General features: G+C 42.9%; 1 protein-coding gene across 2 annotated transcripts in view; it reads left to right on the top strand.

Moving 5' to 3' along the window:
- Positions 1 to 15,122, top strand: part of asic1b (acid-sensing (proton-gated) ion channel 1b) — a 148,105-nt gene that overhangs the window by 94,912 nt on the left and 38,071 nt on the right. The window contains exon 1 of one of the 2 annotated variants that reach the window (XM_070958615.1): positions 6,887 to 7,606. The exons of the other annotated variant lie outside the window; for it this stretch is intronic. Within the exon in view, the coding sequence (XP_070814716.1) occupies positions 6,935 to 7,606 (672 nt within the window). The 5' untranslated portion in view covers positions 6,887 to 6,934. Of the gene's footprint in view, positions 1 to 6,886; positions 7,607 to 15,122 lie in introns of those variants that run through there. 2 annotated transcript variants of the gene reach the window in all.

Below are 15,122 nucleotides of genomic sequence, written 5' to 3'. Positions count from 1 at the left end.
GAATTGGCTTTATGAAAATGCCACCGAGTGACATATTTAAACCATTCAGCTCGATAACTGTGTCCCTCTCGGCTCTTGTGTTAAAAGGCAGCCTGATGCCCCACTGGTGCTCATTTTAGTAATAGAGGGAAAGGTATGAAGAGAACTTGTAAGAGATAAAGTCAGAGTGAATCAAACAGAGAAAGAACAAGTAAAGGCTGATTTGAAACAGGTGAAAAGGAAGACAGGAGATGAAGGGGGCCTCGCTGTGGAGGTAATGGGCTGGACTGAGTGATAATCACGTTCTATGGGGAGACGGTGCCACTGTGTAATGCAGCAGGGCAGAGAGCCAATCATAGGGCGGCTGTTGTTGCCCTCTGACCCCGCTCTGTTCATATTTGACATGTCCGTCAGAAACAGAGAGATGAAGGGGCTGTGATGTTCCCGACTGTGATCTGAACAGCCTGGTGTTCCCATGGAATCCATTGATTACAAAAGGAGACATGTGATATCTACATTGATTTCAACTGTCTTCTACTATAAATCCCATCTGGCGTCCATCTCCAACTTAATGCAGTGCTAATTGTGCTGACCTTCACAACAACGCTCTGTCTCTATCTCTGTGTCTGGTCTAGTCATGGTTTTTTTTTGCTCTAAAAGCACTTGGTGGCCTGACTGCCGCCAGCTGCATTTCATCATTACATGCCAATCACCGCAAAGTGCAAATTTCAGTTTCATGTCATAAATATCAACACTACTGGATTCGCTTCCTTTTCCTCGCTCTCGTATGAACAAATGTGCCTACGACTTCAGTCTGCGCCATAATGAAATCCCTCTTAAACACAGTATGTAATTTCTTCTTCTCTCAATCAATCAATGTTAGACACATTTGGGATGATGTAAGTACACAAATCAACAAAATATATGACATAGGTTTAAGCCTTTTTAGGCATTTTAATGAGTAAATGTTGCATGTTATCGCTCTAAGAGCTGTCCTACTGTACACTGAGCAGCATCCTTTGTTTTGCTGTGTTGTCTGCAGTTGGCCTCGTTGCTGCATTGCCAGTGCTCAGGCCAAAGCACTGCAGTGGGTGAAGGTGGGCAGCAACCAGGAGTCAAAAGGAGCACTCCACTGTGGAGGAGATCTTTCTCTGAAGGCTTCTGCTGGCAGTGTCAGTGTGTCGAAAGCCAGATCTGCTCTGCAGTGTTAAACAGGCGCTGACACGAACCAGCTGCTGCAGGGAGTCGTTTCGACCCCGCGGCTGTTGGCTTTTAGACTGTACATGAACCAGCCACATTCTGCTTGACATCATGCTCTGACCAATGTCAGACAATGAGTAATTCTTACTAATGAGCTGTTTTTTTGTTCCCAAGATTAATTCTGTTTATTTTGCCTTTTTTTAGATGACAGTTTAAAGTGGAGAGGAAGTGAACAAATTGGCAGGCAATGGGAATAAGATAGGGTATTGCAGTTTTATGACGTACAGCATAGATGAGCCACCGGTGTTACAAGGGCTGAGTGAGTATTAGTTCTTTTTTTAGCCATGTGGCTCCAAAAAAGTGATTTTAAAAATACCGTTTTATGCGGGTAGAGCTTAAAAAACAGATAATTTTGTTAATCAATTAACCATTAAGTAATTTCTTGCAGATGATTGTCGTGATTGGTCAGATGTGTTGTGGTGAGGAAGGAGTTGGGGTTTGAACTTGTCCATCTAGCTCTCTGCGGTTCAGTTATCCACATATTTAGACCATTTTGTGCCTCCGTCCTCTCTTTGACAACCAGTTTTTCACTCCACTTCGAGTGTGGCCATTTGAAATGGCTATGAATACGTACTCCAACAGCTTGTTGTATGAAGCAGTTCAGCAGTGCAATCAGGACAGACTTCCAGGAAAAACAGAAAGAATGAGAAATAGGAGGTAGATCACCATGGGAAGCGATACCATGAATTAGTTGCCTCCAATATATAAGAAACTTCCTCCCGGGCCTAAACACTGGTAGTGGTGAAGAGGACGGAGCTGGAATTTGGAAGGACCTCATGAAAGGGAAACATCTGACAGGAGGGTTTGCTTGAAGATGGACAGGCATCCCAGTGGAGGTGGTGAAGGGGTGGAGGTGGACCACGTGCGTAGTGGCTGATGAACAGCTGAATGACAGCAGAAAGAGAGAAAGTATTTATAGTGTGACAGCTTGCGGATGAGTGGCTGGAGGTGATCGTGGCACGTTGTGATTGGATGAAGACATAGATGAGGTTGTGGAGCTTAGAGGTAGCGGGAAACTGCGCAGCGCGGTAATTTATTGATGCTAAACTGACTTTCAAAGGCCGGATGGTTGTGTGAGGTTGAGATTTGTCCTTAGTATTAGAAGTGTTCATTCTGAATGCCAGATCGCACAGCTGACCGAAAAGCAGCACTTCCCCATTGTCTGATAAAGGCGTACTGGCACACACTCACGACACACATGACTGCGAATTTACCGCAGCGAGTCTGTCATTTTGTCATTTTCCCTGCATCTGCTATTAGACAAGGTCAGGTTTATGGGAGGTGGTCTGGTGCCATTTGCTTTCCTCATATATCTTTGGATAAGACGGGGGGCTCCGCTTTAAACCTGTCACGTCATGCTTTTAGTGTGTTTATTTTGACTTTTATTTTACCCACCATAGCTGCATCCCACCAACAATTCCTGCATTTTATATTTTTTCACCCACTGCGTCGAAAAAGCTGAAGCTTGAAAGGACTGCGTGACACGAAACATTTATGAGAGACGCGTGGAGCGGAGCCAACACAAACAGACCTGAGAAATGTTACCCAGTACCCTGGATTAATGATTAAAAAGAGGAATTGAAAAAGGTGTTGAAATTTTCTTTTCAGAATAGTGTTGACTTTTTATTCGCTCATTTCAAAATGTCATTTGACACCAGTCTCTCTTGAACTTGTCACTCTCCCTACTGTTTGCAAGAGATATGAAATTCTTCTAAGTGATTAAGCTTTTCCTGTAGGCAGGCTGAAGCTTTTTAACCGACGAGAAGCAGCAAAACCTGATACCAGGCTCAAATATCACCTTTAAACTTCTCTTTTCTTTGTGTCAACCTATGGACTTTTCTTTTATAGATATGCTGTAGCCAGATGTGGGTCTACCAGCATCAAAAGCAGTCCTTCTGAGACTCATGTGGCATGAGGTCATGAGGTTGTGTAGCACCAATGCACTGCTTTGACTGAGAAATGCGTTGTGTGGCCAACTCACTTAAAAAAATAGGTCATTGTTCTCTCCATATTATTTCCTCACAGCAGGGAGGGAGGGCATAACACAGTGCGTATCAGAGAGCTGTGGCCCCTGTTGAAAGGTGAGGGCAGAAATGTTGTGTTTTGGAGAACAGCATCATTGCCTTTGGCCTCTGCTTCATTCGTCCACGGCATCTTCTGGGAATGGACTGAGCTCGGTGCTTGTTTACTTGCTCTTTGCTTCTTCCTGTGCAGGCCCAGCCCATTGAATCCCACAACAACCAAAGAATATGAATGCTAGACTATTGATTAAACACTGCCTCTCGGCAAGTAATATCATTGTCTCTCAGCTCTTTTTTGTGATATCTTTATTTTGTCATCTCCGCTCTCCTCCTGTCCTCACTTCAAATCCTGACTCAAATCAAATTTATGAGGAATGCATAAATTACACAAAGGCCTCCAGTGTCCATTCAGTGTGTGTGTTTGTGTGTTGGGGGGGGGGGGCTGCACACTTCATGTGTCCATGTTTTCTTCTGTTTCTGGGTGTTTGTGTGTGTCCGTGTGTGCGTGTGTGACTATGTGCGCATTCTGAGTAATGGGCTTTGTGCATCCTCTCTCGCTGACGGCCAGGATGTATCCATGGCAACGCCAGGTCGATCCTAGTTGTGAGCTGGTGAGAGGGACTTGAAAGGGAGCGTTAAACCTCTTCTCTCATCTGCCCTGCGCTCTTCTCGCTCTGACCATGGTAAAACGCATGGCCTTGTTGAAATCCCAGCCCCGGGGCTCCACTGTAGCTGTGACTGTGGACACTCACATCACAACACTGCCACCCTTTGACCTGATGTGAAAACGTAACCCCAAAACACTGTTTTGTTTCCCGTTTTCTCAGCGAGTTCAGGTCTCAGTGAGGAAACACAAAGGATTTTTTCCTTAAGGTTAAAGCACCAGCACAAATGAGGTTTTTCCTATTTGTGGGGTGTATTAGGCCTTCTTTAGGGAGTTGATAGGAGAGTGATGATGGGAAATGGAAACGGGAAACAACTTGTAACAAAGGTCCGCAGCTGGATTTGAATCGGAGACCGGTTAATGGTTGGCGTCTTGAGCTCTAGGCCACCAGGGGACCTCTTTTAGGATGATCTTACTGAGAAGTAAGTGTTAGAGCTGTTTAATTCATTCAAGTAATTTCATGGGAGTGAATTCACATTTCTAATTCAAAGGGTGTTATGATGAAATGTGTGGGTTTTTATGTCAATTTGCTGTTGATTTGAAAGCCTAAAGCTCTTTTGTGAGTCTATAAAATCAATATCCGTTTCATTGCCAGTAATTTATAGCTTTTCACCCTTTGCACTGCAGTTTAAAAAGCTGCTTTTTCAAGTTTCATTTTAATGCTTACTAGTGGCAAAAACACATTGTGAAGAAACAGTATGATTGTGTTTGAGGAGCAGTATTTATACAGAAATTGGTTGTGTACTTTTTTGTTCACAGTTGGCATCTTCACTCTCTCAAAATGTTGCCTTTCAAGTACTTTGATGCTTTCAGTCAACAGTTTCAGTCCTTAGGAGAGACTACAGGATTAGATGGGCTGCTGCTGCCCCCTAGTGGATATCAATATGCTTAATGAGGCAGAGCGATCATGATTTGAAAGCACTGAGAAATGTCAGGGAAGGAATGACGATGAAAAGGCATAAAAGGAGAGATAAATGGGCCAGTCGTGTTTGCTTTTGGATTTAAGTCTTTTGAGAAGAACATGCCAAAACAAACAGATTCATTGCAGCCTCGTGCATCTGCACTGACAATGTAATTAAGATCTTTTGGCACAAAACAAATGAACCTAATCATCAAATTTTATACAGCGGGTCAGAGGCTGCTGCTTTGCACTGTTTAATTTCCTTCACAACTTGCCATCTTTTGCCAAATCCAAGACGTTTGTAGATGTGAATATTCATGTGGTAATACCTCTCAGAAGGCAGGGAGGTGCAGCTGAGGGAGCTCTGTGACCTTCTTGTTAGGTCAGGCTGGATGCCGGAGGCTATCTAGTGATCACTAATGCATATTCAAGAACCAGAGGCTATCAGGCGTTGCTGTTCCATCTCCAAGATTGTGCCTGATCAAGGCCAAGCCACAACTGTTTTGTTTGCTCTGTTATCATCAGCAGTTTTTTCTGTGACGGATAATCTTCACAGCTGCTGCTAAACACATATTGACAAAGTCTGCTGCCTTTCTCACCCTCTCACTTGATATTTCCCCCTGATGAAAACACACTGGCGGGTTGTTACGGCGTAAGAGCTCAACACTATGGATCGCTTTGGCTAATGTGTTTTCTATTGGTCTTACAGGTTTTAATGTGGTCGTTCCTTATAGGATTAGCTGTAGGTTTTATTGTAAAGAGTGCTGTCATCTCCTTAAATGCATCTAACATTTCATCTTCTGGCACCATCATGTTACTGAAAATAATCTCAGCAGTCTAATGGAAGTGGATCAATACAGATGGATCAGTCTCTTACATTTCCTTTTCATATCACAACCAACACCACCTCTGGGAATCTGCATTATCTCCATATTCAATAATGAGAGGATCCATTTAAGATGTTTTCTCTCCACTTCTTGTACATATTTGGTTTCAGTTAATCTCCTTTCCACAGAACTGCTTGCAGCTATGTGGAGGGTTTGTAATTGGAAGGAGATCTGTTGGTAAAATGAGCCATTAGATTGAAATAACAATGTGCAAACGAAAGTCGATTAAATTCTTGGCTATTCTCCTTGATGGTTTCTCTGTTGTAGCTTATTTCTTGATCAGACGTCACGCGGGAACTTTATACTTCCTCTGTCTGAATCTGCTAAAGGTACACGTCTTACTTGGTGTTGTTCCATGTACTTTAACAGTCATTGTGAGCACAGATCTTACAATAAAGCACCTGCATGTAAGGTTGTATTGCATATTCCAGGGTGTGAATCCTTTCCATTTGCTCACCTGCAGTCATTTCACTGACACCTAAGTATTATTTGCATCTGATTACACAACTGTGCTGAGATCATTGTCTTTTTGCAGGAGTGAGGTCACACCGAACAGTAAAATCAGCAGAAACAAACAGCCTATTTGGTGCTTTTTTCTCTCTTCCACTGCATCAATGCATCAAGCTTCAGGGTTTTGTTTTTTTTGTTTTTTTTTCCTGTAAATGGTGAAACTCTGCCCCAGCGCTGTGACCTGTGGCTGGGCCCTGCGGGAGTATTCTGTGTCCCACACTCCTCATGGCCTCACCTTCTTTCCCCTCCTCCTCCTTCTCCTCCTCCTCCTCCTTTTCTTCTTCTTCTTCTGCTTCTTCTTCTCTCTTTTGAAATTGCGAAAGGATGGATCTGCCCCAGAGACAAAAGGACAAACCCAGGCAAGGCAACTCAGTTCAACTCAGTGGAGAGCAGAGTTTGTGGTTTGCTCTTCAGCTTGTGTTTCGGATGATGTTTTGACCTCGTTTTGGACAGTATGTGTTTGATTAGCTTCGTATTTTGATTGACAAGTAACTTGATGGGCCAGTATTGTATGTGGCACATGTTTCTTATTGTTTTGCTGCTGAATTACGGGATTATTTCAATAGTTTTGCATCAGTAGTCAGATTTCCCACCACTTCTCGTCGTGAATGGTTTCATTGCTTCAGGATTTTTGGACTCTTTGATTGTTTCAGAACTGGATTTCTGGCCTCATCTTACTTAAAAGCATTATTGACTTTCTCATCCTCCCACCATGCCGGTCCGGATCATGTGCACCATCTCCTTCTCTGCCGACGACGAGCCCGATAGAGGATATGGTAAAGATGGTTTTGACGACCACTACAAGCGAGTGAAGAAGAGTTATGGTGATGGAGACTCACAGGAGTACTTGGATGGGTGTAGTCAAGTGGATGATTACAATGACGAGGAGGACAACGTCACCGAGGTGGACGACCTGGCCACTTTCTTCAGCGGTTGCTCGCTCCATGGCGCCAACCATGTGTTTGTAGAAGAAAAGAAGTTTGGTATTCGCCAGGGTTTGTGGGCGGTGGTCTTCACCATGGCCCTGTCCGCTTTCTTGTTCCAGGTGGCCGACAGGGTCATATATTATCTCCAGTTTGATCGCATCACCATGCTGGATGAAAAAATGGCCAAAAACATGACGTTTCCGGCTGTCACCATATGTAACTACAACTTTGTTCGGAAGTCTCAGATGAGCTACAGCGACCTGATTTTCATGGGCCCTCTGCTGGGCTTCGAAGAAGGCATGGCACCGGGGTTTCCGCTCGCCCCAGAGCCGGACCGCCCGCCGGGCTCTCGCTTCAGCCTGGATGAGTTCTACAACCGCACTCGACACCGCATTGAGGAGATGCTGCTGGAGTGCAACTTCAGAGGCTTAGACTGTGGCCCAGAGAACTTCAGAGAGGTAAGTCACACTGAGACCCCACGGCGAGAAATACGTTTCAAAATAGTCTGAAATGTTTGATCTTTCTGGGAATCAGCAGACTCTAAATTGGAAATCATCAGTGGAAGTTGGCTCTTCACATATTCAAGAGGTATTTTATATGCGTGTGGTAGACTTGATAGTTTTGATTGAGTAGTAATATTGCATAAGGGGATTAGAAATTGAAATGTGGCTCAAAAGGATGAAGAGAGGAGGCTGGCGGATTTCATTGAGGGGTATCTTCTGTTTGGGCTCATTGTCATGTGAAGAAGGCATCCACTAAAAACTAAGCTCCTCGCTGTTGAGGTACTTTGAGGAAAAACCACTGATACAAAAGAAAGAGTTTATTTATTGCTGTGAGGTAATTCAGTTACTTACAATCCCGAGTCATTGCTGCAAGTAAAAATGTTAGTCAGCGGCTCTGCTTTAATGAAACTCCACTGTAAATTTGAAAAAAGAGCAGACAAAATAGAAGCAGCCTCCATTACTTAAAGTGGCATACTTGGCATCGGGCTATTGTTACTGAAGTCTGTACTGAATCTTTGTTCTGCCCAGAGGAAACTTAAGGGCAGCCCTTTGCCACACACACTTTCCCTGAATTTCTTCTATTTTTGGTTTTGTGTCTGCTGCCCCATTTTCCCTTGGGTTTGCACATCAGACAGCACATGAGAGGAATACTGAATTACTAAGAAGTGTTGACAATATCCAGCTATTGGTCTATTGATTTTCTTGACCTTTGCACAGTTATGGATAGTTACAGACTGTTAATGCATGTACTGAAGTTACATGACTTGCAATTACATCAGTGTTTAAATGCATGTACATGACATACTATTCCCATTTGGACTAGCCAGATCACATGATGCCTTTTGTAATGTACAATTTATTTTTAGAATCTATTATCACAGTGTTAATGGATTAGTACTGCCTAAACTGTTAATTATCACCCAATCATTTAAGTAGTCTCTTAATAAAAAAAAGAGGAAAAACAGAGTGTCATGACATTAAACACAAAAAGCCTGTGGTAATGGGAGATTTTTCATTAACACCGCAAGCAGCTCTGACATTAAGAGGTAGGGAGGTGCTGCATCCTGTCAACCGAAACACCCCAACACAACACACACTCAACAAACGTGATTGCCAATGTGAAATGAAGGTCTTGCACGAGGAAAATATGGAGGTGAGGGAGGGTTAATATAAAGAAGAGCTGTGAATGTGTTCCATCACAGCAGGACACATCTTCAAGTGGAAGGGCAAATAATTTAAATCTGTCTTTTTATGCAGTTTGTGCAAGTAGTATGAAATTAAGGATCCTGCAGTGAACTGCAATCATTGCCGCTGTGAAGGATATGATGTAGAAAAGAACAAAAAGGACATATTGAAGATTAAAAACAGTGTCTCCGTTCTACCGGCGCCTGATTTCTGAAAATCACTGTGAGGCCATACTCTGTGTATGTTGACACGTGGTCCAAAAAGGCAGCAGGACTTAATATTAGCACAAAAAGAGAGTGCATTGTTGCTTTGACAGCAGACTATAGCTCTTACTCTACATACTGTATTTTTAGTCAGGTTTCGCTGTCTTACTCGGGCAAAAATCGAAAAATGCGCTGGTTGAGCAAATCAGCATCACAAATGAAAAAAGAGGGTATATGTCCATTGTCCTTGAGGTGAAATAGGGCCAGCTGTCATCCTCTGTTGATATGCTTCTTAGAAGACAAACTGCTGTGACTGCAGTGCAGTCTGCCTTTTTATCAGCATGTGAGCGAGGCAGTGACCAGACATCACTGCAATGGAGCAGTTCAGAACGCATTCTTAATGTCATATCATGTGTTACTTTGAATTAGATGGGCTGCTCCTTAGATCATTTTGTTATCTTGCTCACCTTGTTTTTGTTTTTTTTTATTCTTCTTTTTTGGGCTTTTTAGCCTTTATGGTAGAAACAGGTGGAAGGCATGACCAGAAAGGGGGTAGCAAATGAGCTGCAGGTGGGAGTTGAACCTGTGACCACTGCAGAGGACTGATAGCCTCAATATATGGGACGGACACCCTACCAACTAGTGTGATAGGGGCGCCCCATCTTGCTCGCCTTGTTGAGGCTGTGGCAGATTCTGCATGTAAATAAGTGGTAACTGTACTTGTAGAAACCCGATTATCTTTAAGAAGTCATGAATAGATCATTACAGAACAGGTTACACTCTCGTGAATGTTGTCAAACATTGTTCGTACACACCACTCGTACCACATTGTTTCAGTTATGCTTTAGGCTGCTTTTTTTATCAGTTAGATCCAGGCAGTGTATTTGCCTCATATATGTTTAATATCTGCTAATACCTGATGGTGTCTGACAGGGTCAGTGTTTGTAAAGAGATGTGAAAGCGGAGTTAAACACTGTGAAATAAATGCCTGCAGGCTTCAGGTGTACACCAGTTACCAGTTGACTGCAGAAAGGCTAAAGAACAGACTAACACAAGTGACATGTAATTATTTCTTTGTCGGCACTAATAGGACTAATTAGCTGTTGTCAATTTGACAAGAACCCTTCTGCATAACAGCCTCCCACTGACATAACCATGCATTGTTCCTTCGGCTCATGCGGCAGTTATAAACAATGCTGTCTCACTTTGTTGCTCTGTTTCCAAAGCAAATACAGAATGTGTTTTATGTGACTTTGAGCATGTTCAAGAACAGATTCGATCACCAGCCAGTTAAGGAACACATCACACAGCTACTTGGGATGTATTGCTGTGACGAATCTATTGTTTGGTGGTATAAACTGTATTTTTTTATCCGTGCAGCTAACAGCGTCCACGTTGATTATGCAATAGCATGATGAGATACTTTAAGTGATGTTACCATCTTTAAATGTTTTGGAATGTTTTTTCTACCTGTAGTAGGCAGATGCAATGCATGCATTGCATGCAGATGCACTGTTATCTTTACATTATACTTAATTATATATCATTAACTAGCTTAGCATACTTACACCCCCAGTGTGCCCATTATTGATTAAAAGCAATAAGAGCAATAAGCCTTTTCCCTGGGAGATGTCGAAGGATATTTGGGGGAATTGGGAATTAAAGTAGACACAAATGAGGTACACTGAGGAATAAATGGAATTGGCAGTAAAAGAGAGAAGAAATGAGACACTGGTATCACGCAGACAAAGAAACAGACAAACATTCGTGCGAACAGGTCAGCCATTCCCTTGTGGCGTGTAGGAAAGGCTTGGTTATATCAACAGAGGAGGTGAACTCACTTAACAGCATGCATTATGTATTTCTGTTTTCTTCTGGACTGCAGATCAATAGTGTATTTGTTTGGCGTAATGTGGTAATTGGCAGCTGGTCCCAGAGCAGAGAACACTGAATTCCTGCTAGTGCCTGTTTATTATATCTGCTAAAGAGCCACTAATGGCCCGCAGATTCTATTGTTAGTGTATTGCAAAGTGGCGGTGAAGGGAGGTGATCTGATTGATTGCTTTCTGTCTCTCTCAGTCTCTGGGGCTTTCTGTCCATTCCTCCACTCTCCCCCTGTCTCTCTGTCCACCATCTCCGGTGTTTGCGCATGTCAAAGTATGTTTCACCGTGTTTGTCCGTGTATGTGCACACCCTGCGATGAAGCTCTGGCTTAGGGATGGGTCAGTAGTGAAGCTTGGCTAATGTCCTGCTGATAGATGGTTCAAGTTGCAGCAATTCTGTCCCAGAGCAGAATGTGAGCCCCCCTCGGAGCGGTGATCCAAATCCTCACTTCCTGCTCCATCCTTAGCCCATTAGCTACAGCTCGCCTTTCTCCCGAGCTCAGCATTGTCAACAGTATCAGCCTGTGGGTCTGGTTACGCCCTTCTCCTGTCTCCTCAAGAGCATCAGGCTGTTTACCCCGGGCTCAGACAGACAGGCAGACAGACAGGGAGAGGCACTGCGAGGGAATATTTTCAGAGAAAGGAAGGATGAAATGCCAGAGCTGGCCTCGCCATCTGGCTCTGAGCTGTAAATACTTGTTATGGTTCAGCACTTCTTTGAAGCAGCCATCGGGAAGAGATTGTATCAGGGAGAGTGTAATGTAATTATCCTCAAGCATATGCCATGATAAATTAGATGTTAGTGAATTATCTTAAAAAAAGAGTGCAGTATCTCATTATGTGTGTTCCACCGACGAAGAACAAAGACAAACCGAATACAGCGCTGCCAACATCGAGTGTGCTCTGAACTCAGTTTGTTCTTGTCACTCGCGGAGGAACAGTTACTCTGCACCTTGTGCAATTAGACTAATTAAACTGTCACTTCTTCAAATGGAAATTGATCTTGGTGCCTCTGTTTGTAACATGTAGTCATTTTGTGATTTATTCTATTTTCCATTATACAAGCCAAATGCTTTCTTTGGACCTTGATCTATGTTTTATTCTTGCAGTTTAATTAGCTGGTGTGAAGTTCAGATCCATCTGGCGATACTAGCAGAGCAGCACAGAGGCATTGTTGAAATATACACACATCTGTGCCGAACAATAAACACTGCCTTAATGTGACGCTTTAGCCGCTTCTCTTCCCCTGCTGCGCCTGACCCTGGGTGACCAAACTGAACCGAAATAATGGATTTCAAATTTCAGTATATGGAAATGAGTTTGATTAAGCACAAGCATAGGCTCGGTGAGAAAATGGTCATTACAGTCTCTGAGCTTGAAAAAGCTTGCACTGCTGAAATGCCTCCTCCCCTCTGAGAGGCATCAGCACAGGGCCATTAAATATTTATGGTAACACTGAAATTCAGATAGCTGTCTGTGACTTTCTCTCAACTTCTCGGCCATTATTAGCTGTTTTCAGATCGGGCACAGAGGTTCCCTTTTTATGCATAGCTACAGCTTATCACAGTTGCTTTTGTTATAATTGTGAGTGCAATTATGATAGCTTAAAAAATGGATTTTGGAATTTTGCATTCACTCAACATAACAAGATCCTCTCTTCTCTTGATCTCTATATTACACAGTGTGATGATCTAAGTGGTGAAATTAGTACCTCTGATAATCATCTACTTTGTTTTCAAGGCTTTCCGGCAGTTCATTTTGCTTGCGAGCATTAATTCCACTTGTGCTGGCATGCGCCTGTATCAAATAGCGATCACAAGGGGGCAGTGTTTCACAATTATCTTAGAACCTAAACTGGCTTTCATGGAGTTTTGGCACTGGGATGCTGCATGCTGCTCTTTTTCTCTCTTTGTTTATGAGAAAACACTCCAAAATATACTTAATCCCATCTCTAAAGAACCCGTTGATTCCCACCACAGTGCAACATCAGAGCTGCAGCGGCCACTATCCAGTTAAAGCTTCGTGCAGAAGCAGAGAGCTGCTGCCAGTGGAAGACAGTGGTTGCATTTTTTTTATAAGAACTGTTTTCCTGAGGGATTAAACTCTATTTGTGTGTTGTGGGGATTAAAAAATAAATATTGCAAATCAAACATGAGCTGAGGTTTGCTCAGCGTGGACGGCCTTGGCAGAAACCCATACCTCACTCATTTTCTCTCTCCCCTTTCTCTCCATCTCTCCCTCCATCTTCAGCTCCCACACTCTTTCTGTACATGAGGGACTTCAGTCTAGTAGAAGAGACACTGTGACTCTCTGACACTGTGTCCTGTCTCTCTCTCTCTCTCTCCCTCTATCCAAGTGACGGATCAGTGTTTTTCCGAATGCAGCCATTTTAATTAAATCCCTCATCAGTCTTCTTTGGAGGCAGGTGACAAGAGGTGCAGCGGAATTCACGCCCTGTTAAAATGAGCCCAACCAGATACAAAGTCTGGGTCATTTAAATTGCACAAATACATCGCTGCCTCTCTTCAATATGAGCCAGCACTTCATAATACAAATGCTAATTAATCATTAAAGTGGCATAAATGAAAGGATAGAACTTTCACTTCACTGTCCGACTAAGATAAACGATACCTAATGATGTGAAAATGAGGGATACAGCAGTCTTGTTGGAGCAATTATATATGAATAAGACATATGATAAGTGTCCTATACAGGGCCAATAGCCACTTTCTATTAGCTAATTAGGCTGATGAGAGGGCCTTAATGGCTTCCTACAGGATTGTCCCCCTTGTACTTTCTATCAGAGCTGAAATAAAATGTTTGGCTCCAAATGACAGAGTGGATGTCAGAAGAGCTGCAAGGAGAAAGGTGGTGCCCTTTTAAAAGCACTGGACTCTGGCTTAGTGTTCTCTCTCTTTTTATGTCTCCCTCGGTGGCTCCGTGTGTGTCTTTCTCCCAAAGCCTTCTTGTGTGTGTCCTCATGCCTGATGCGTGCATGAATGTGCAGACGGACCTTTGAAGCTGGACCGATCCCTTTATTAGAGTAATTAAACAACGCTGGCTGTCTGTGCTGGAAAAAAACTCTTTGTAGTTCAAGTACACGGAATCATACTAAAAATAGATATTTAAGAGGTGTCGTGTGTGTGGTGTGTGTGGTGGGGGAGGATGCCTAGAGGCGAGTACGTGTTTGTGGGCGAACTGGTGTTTGCTGCCTCTCCTCTCCAGAGTTTCATAGATGACTGTATCTATCGTGGTCAGCAGGACCCCGTAAGGAAGTGAGTGTCTCTTTGCAGTGGACTGTGGGATCACCTTACCTCACCTTAGTCACATGTTTTAGGGTATATGTTTGTATTTAAGTGTGTGTGTGACAGAAAGAGACTCGAGCAGACAGCTAGAGACGAGGGGTATCAGTGTATGTCTTTACACTGTGTCAGAGCGTGTGTGTTAATACCTGTGAATTCTTGTTGAACATCAGTTCTGACAAGCCTTCTGGTAGTTGGCTCTCGCTCTGTAACATCCCGTTCATTTTTCTGTCCTGATCAGTGATTATATGGATCGGAAGGCTTGCCGAGCTAAATGCTGCATACATGGATTTTAAGGCTGCGGTGGAAGAATCATTGAGAATTTTGACTGAACCACAGTGTCGAAATAGTTACATGAAGAAGTCATGCATTAAAGAGTTTACTGAAGTGAAAGTATGTAAGTGTTAGCATGAAAATACACTCAAAGTACTCCTCATACTGAATGGCCCATTTTAGAGTAATATATATTTTATTATTGGATCATAATTATTATTGCACTGCATAAGCATCACTTTAATGTTGCAGCTGGTAAAGGTGAGGCTAATTTTAGCTAATTTATATACTGCTGAGTAGCTTGATCTATAATTATACTTTCTAATTTATGCTTTGCAAAGAACTATCTTCATTCTAGCGAGTGGGTTTATTGCCAGTGCTGTGAAACTGTCCTGGGACACATAAATTTTATAAAAAGGCAGTATTTTCAGTTTACCCTCTTGATTTTGCAAACTCACGCTGCCGAAGCCTCGTGTTAACTTTGGCTGAACTTAAGAATTCCCCTTTTTTATGGAAGGAAGGCTTTGCATTTGTCCCCCGTCTTTTGCAAAAGATAGAAAAAAACCTGAACCTATACTTTAATGTAGTTTTAAAGTTGAGGTGGAAAAGTGATGTAGGGTTCAAG

The sequence above is a fragment of the Chaetodon trifascialis genome, chromosome 3 (assembly GCF_039877785.1).
Source record: "Chaetodon trifascialis isolate fChaTrf1 chromosome 3, fChaTrf1.hap1, whole genome shotgun sequence".
Classification (NCBI taxonomy): Eukaryota; Metazoa; Chordata; class Actinopteri; order Chaetodontiformes; family Chaetodontidae; genus Chaetodon; species Chaetodon trifascialis.
The sequence above is the reverse complement of the archived record's forward strand: the minus strand, read 5'-3'. Positions and strand labels throughout refer to the sequence as shown.